The 6,000-nt window shown below is 38.5% G+C and overlaps 1 protein-coding gene across 1 annotated transcript in view; it reads right to left on the bottom strand.

Annotated features, from left to right (window-relative positions):
* LOC127631246 (membrane-associated guanylate kinase, WW and PDZ domain-containing protein 1-like) overlaps positions 1-6,000 on the bottom strand; it is a 76,356-nt gene that overhangs the window by 23,899 nt on the left and 46,457 nt on the right. Inside the window, exons 15-16 of the mRNA XM_052109314.1 lie at positions 3,470-3,781; positions 311-514 (exon numbers count right to left, since the gene is read on the bottom strand). Coding sequence (XP_051965274.1) covers positions 311-514; positions 3,470-3,781 — 516 coding nt within the window. The remainder of the gene's footprint in view (positions 1-310; positions 515-3,469; positions 3,782-6,000) is intronic.

Below are 6,000 nucleotides of genomic sequence, written 5' to 3'. Positions count from 1 at the left end.
ATACTACCTTATAGCCTTTCGATGCTTATCATTTACATTTACATTTATACATTTCGCAGATGCTTTTATCCAAAGCGACTTACAGTGCACTTATTACAGGGACAATCCCCCCGGAACAACCTGGATTTCAGTGTCTTGCTCAAGGACACAATTGTGGTGGCTGTGGGGCTCGAACCAGTGACCTTCTGATTAACATATATGTGCTTTAGCCCACTACACCACCACCACTCCATGTGCATCTGTCAATTACAAAAATATAGTCACATGACATCAATTGTGCTCTCTGCTCTTGGCTTGCCCACTAACTCACCGTCCCCGGGTATGATTCGCAGCGTGACAGTGTTGCCGGCCTCTTTGATCAGGTTGACGATATCAGAGTGAGATTTGTTGGTGATGGAGCAGCAGTTGACAGCCAGGATCCGATCACCCACCTTCAGCTTTCCACAGCGGTCTGCGGGACTGCCCTCGATGATGCGACCTATTTTATGAGGCATGGCCACACACGAGTTTCCAGCTAAGCAGTCACGGTGTGTGTGTGTGTGTGTGTGTGAATCAGATATGAGACAGATTTGGGAGACAAAGAGAGAGAAAAGGATAAATAAGCCCCAATTTCTAGAATCAACAGAATGAGAGTCAGAATGTGAGCATATTCATGTGCAGATGAAAGAACAGAGGAATTCATTTAGAGTGGCAGCAAGACAGATATTCAAATTAGAACACAGAACCAGATCAATTGATAGAACAGCTTATTGAAGATTAAAATAAAGTCATATCATTTATCATGGACAGTTTCCTCATTAAGGTACTGTATTTCACAGAGTATTGAGTGGATAAAGCGTGAATGCAATTCAAATGCTGGTAAAAGGTCAGAAAGATTAGTAGTGCAGCTGAGAGTTTTTACATCACTTCCTGTAAGAGGACAACCATCCTCTAGTCTACACACACACACACACACACACACACACACACACACACACACACACACACACACACACACTCTTGTTGTGTTTCCATGTTTTATGGGGACTTTCCATAGACATAATGGTTTTTATACTGTACAAACTTTATATTCTATCCCCTAAACCTAACCCTACCCCTAAACCTAACCCTCACAGAAAACATTCTGCATTTTTACATTTTCAAAAAACATCATTTAGTATGATTTATAAGCTGTTTTCCTCATGGGGACCGACAAAATGTCCCCACAAGGTCAAAAATTTCAGGTTTTACTATCCTTATGGGGACATTTGGTCCCCACAAAGTAATAAATACACGCTCATACACACATACTTACACACACACACACACACACACACACACACATACTTACACACACACACACACAGACTCACACACACACACACACACACACACATACTTACACACACACATACACACACACACACAGACTCACACACACACACATACTTACAAACACACATATACACACACACACACACACACACACACACACTTTTCTGTGCAAAATGCAGCTCATTTAAGAAAGTGTTGTGTTAACCTTGTAAACTAAATGACTGACTAAAATGTTCGTTGATGAAGGCTTTTCAAATGAATCGAAATGGTAGAAAACATTTCTTGCGGAAATGGAAATTCATGTGACCAAATAGTTTGGGAGCATTGATCACAGAGAAGCAACAAAATGTTATCCTAGACTGTACATTTCCCGAGCTATTAAAAAAAAAGTGAATTAGCTAATTATAGTGCCACCTTATGGACAATTCTCACACAATTTTATATACCGCTTCACTTAGTTACCCTGTTTGTGTATAATAATTTCATGACCATCGTCCATTCACAATATGAGTTCTTAGGTGCTGAAATTTGATTGGCTGCTGGTGGCCATTTCTGTTGATTTGTCTAAATTATTTTTTAAACAGTATGTTAGCGCTTGAACCAAAGAAGAGAAATATTTCATTTGAACTATGTCAAGCAAGCGGCTGCAGCGTAATGACAAGTTTTTTTTTTGCTGTAGCACCCTCTATGGGTAGAATTAAAAATCGAATCTGACTGCATTATCCAAAAATAGACATTCAAATTTAAATAGATTTTCCAGCAAAAGTTATATATAGTTATACACTCACCTAAATGATTATTAGGAACACCATACTAATACTGTGTTTGACCCCCTTTCGCCTTCAGAACTGCCTTAATTCTACGTGGCATTGATTCAACAAGGTGCTGAAAGCATTCTTTAGAAATGTTGGCCCATATTGATAGGATAGCATCTTGCAGTTGATGGAGATTTGTGGGATGCACATCCAGGGCACGAAGCTCCCGTTCCACCACATCCCAAAGATGCTCTATTGGGTTGAGATCTGGTGACTGTGGGGGCCATTTTAGTACAGTGAACTCATTGTCATGTTCAAGAAACCAATTTGAAATGATTCGAGCTTTGTGACATGGTGCATTATCCTGCTGGAAGTAGCCATCAGAGGATGGGTACATGGTGGCCATAAAGGGATGGACATGGTCAGAAACAATGCTCAGGTAGGCCGTGGCATTTAAACGATGCCCAATTGGCACTAAGGGGCCTAAAGTGTGCCAAGAAAACATCCCCCACACCATTACACCACCACCACCAGCCTGCACAGTGGTAACAAGGCATGATGGATCCATGTTCTCATTCTGTTTACGCCAAATTCTGACTCTACCATCTGAATGTCTCAACAGAAATCGAGATTCATCAGACCAGGCAGCATTTTTCCAGTCTTCAGTTGTCCAATTTTGGTGAGCTCTTGCAAATTGTAGCCTCTTTTTCCTATTTGTAGTGGAGATGAGTGGTACCCGGTGGGGTCTTCTGCTGTTGTAGCCCATCCGCCTCAAGGTTGTGCGTGTTGTGGCTTCACAAATGCTTTGCTGCATACCTCGGTTGTAACGAGTGGTTATTTCAGGCAAAGTTGCTCTTCTATCAGCTTGAATCAGTCGGCCCATTCTCCTCTGACCTCTAGCATCAACAAGGCATTTTCAGCCCACAGGACTGCTGCATACTGGATGTTTTTCCTTTTCACACCATTCTTTGTAAACCCTAGAAATGGTTGTAGCGTGAAAATCCCAGTAACTGAGCAGATTGTGAAATACTCAGACCGGCCCGTCTGGCACCAACAACCATGCCACGCTCAAAATTGCTTAAATCACCTTTCTTTCCCATTCTGACATTCAGTTTGGAGTTCAGGAGATTGTCTTGACCAGGACCACACCCCTAAATGCATTGAAGCAACTGCCATGTGATTGGTTGATTAGATAATTGCATTAATGAGAAATTGAACAGGTGTTCCTAATAATCCTTTAGGTGAGTATATATTCTTATCTTGAAATAAAATAATTCATAGCGTGTTATGAAGCCGGACCATACGTGTGCATTGTGTTTGCCATGCATTCACATCGAGAACGTTTCTGTTTTTTCTCACACTAACTTACTCTAAAATATTCACACACACACATATCTTACGAAATGTAGTTCCAGAGTCAGGCCGCGACACGGACGACACAATAACGAAGCCGAAACCTTCGTTCTCGCCACGTTGGATCTCAACATCATAGGGCTGTAGGGCGGCTGGCGCCATGGCAACCACAGTGCTCCCGCTGCCGCCCCCACCTCCACTGCCAATCCCACTGGTGCTGCCCGACCCAGAGCTGACAGTGTTGAGCGAGTTCTGGCTGCCCTGCGGCGTCCGTTTCTCCTCCGTGAGCGACGGTGCCTGTGTGCTGCTGTGATGAGACGACGCAGGAGACGGGGGGACGTCAACCTCCCCCTTATACGCTACACAAACACATTGAGAAAAAGAAGAGTTATGTGCATTTACGCTGACAAAATAAAAACATGAATTAATGTATCTTCAGATAGTGCCAGAATGAGTGTTGGGAATTTAGGGTATGATGAATAATTTAGCCGCACTGCTTTAAATTCTTTCAAGTTCTTGCAAATGCAACATCTTAAAACTTTGAGCATGAAATCAAAATTGGACTTCTTAAATGGGCTCTTATTCAGTGTCTGAGATCATTTTAGCAGATTAGCAATACTGACGGCATACATTTTTGTCCAGTAAAATGCTCTCTAAAATGAGAAGGCCCCTAGAGAAGTAGCCAGTCATAGTGTTGTATGTCCTGTGCCTGACATCTTATGTATATTGGTAACACTTTACAACGGTGGTTCTCTTAGTTAATATTTGTAAATGTTATAAGTGTCATAATAATGTTAACGTTAATGATTTTAATACAATTGTGTTACGTATATAATTTAAACAATGTTTATATATAACCACTTTTCATTTTTAAGAATGTGGTAGTATGGGTATATACAGTATGTAGAAATTAACATTAGACAACATTATTAATTGCTGTAATATAGGTATTAATTATGTAATGTAAGTACATTATTAAAGTATACAGTTCATTGTTCATGTTAATAAGTTTAGCAAATTTATGCTAAAGGAATATTCCGGGTTCAATGCAAGTTAAGCTCAATCGACAGAATTTGTGGAATAAAGTTGATTACCACAAAAATTAATTTCGACTCATCCAACAACAAAAAATATGTGTTCCAGTGAGACACTTACTATGGAAGTCAATGGGGTGAATTTTTGGAGGCAGAAATGTGAAGCTTATAATTTTATAAAAGCACAGATTAATTCTTCTGTTAAAGATGGACTCAAATGAACGTTTGTATTTTGAAGAGAGACTTGATCCAGCCGAGGATACAATTTCAGACGAGTAAGTCATTTAGTTTTCATTAGCTGACATGCTATTTTATATAAACATGTACATATTTTACTAGTGGGACTGTATTGTATTGAAATATGTCCTAATAGGCAAGTTTTAGTTACATTTAAATGCTGTTTCAGCTAAAGCAGGTATTTAAATTGTATGCTGTATGATATAAATATGATATGTAATATGATATAAAAATAACATGAATGTTTAGATTATATTTTAACTAGTGTTTATGCTGCCTCATTATCATCAACAAAGCTTGTGCTTGCAAATATGTGTTCAGGTTAAATGAGTAAAATACACTTTAAATATGCCCATATTAGAAAATCAGCATATTATAATGATTTCTGAAGGATCATGTGACACTGAAGACTGCAGTAATGATGCTGAAAATTCAGCTTTGATCACAAATTGCATTTTACAATATATTCAAATAGAAAACTGTTCTTTTAAAGAGTTCAGAATATCTCTGTTTTTACTGTATTTTGGATCAAATAAATGCAGTCTTGGTGAGCAGAAGAGACTTCTTTTAAACGGTAGTGTAGATCTAAAATTAAGTAAAGTCATTATGTAAAGAACATGTATAGTCAGATTACTTCTTTTAACTTAAAACTTGATTTTGATCATTTAAGTCTTTCTGTCACATTCCTCATTGATAGGCCCAGGGGAGGGGTCTTTTGTCTCCTCAGGTGTGAATCATAATCAATATTCATGATAGTTCACGCCTCCTCACATATGACCTTTCTAACACTAAAAGTGTCTTACAAAAGTTCAATTACTATATTTAATGTATGAATGAGTGATCAGGATGGTTTTCACATCATTTTGTAGCAAAAAATCTCGGCTACAAGATCCAGTTCTCTAAAGTCTTGTGGACAAATGTTTAGTATGTGTTATATGGCCTTATTTCAATGACTAACTAAAAAAACACGCATAAACATTAACAACATGTACACACATGTTGCTCACATATTATTGTAGCCCAGTTTGTGCTGAATACAGTGTTATCAGACTTTAGCTATTAATATGTTCTTAAGCAACTGAAAAAGCACAAATGTCAAAACTTCTCCAGGGCCCAAAACATCCTCAGACCCCAGAGGGTTAATATGAATCTTTGGATATTGCATTAAACACCATGATCCGAATAAAATCCCCAAAATGCATGTTCAAATGTATATGTATATATTTGAGGTAGACACATTTTTGATGTGATAAAAACACATGCATATATAATGGAAACTCCTTTACAAAATATATGCAGATAAAATT

This window comes from Xyrauchen texanus, chromosome 37 (assembly GCF_025860055.1).
Source record: "Xyrauchen texanus isolate HMW12.3.18 chromosome 37, RBS_HiC_50CHRs, whole genome shotgun sequence".
NCBI lineage: Eukaryota > Metazoa > Chordata > Actinopteri > Cypriniformes > Catostomidae > Xyrauchen > Xyrauchen texanus.
The sequence above is the reverse complement of the archived record's forward strand: the minus strand, read 5'-3'. Positions and strand labels throughout refer to the sequence as shown.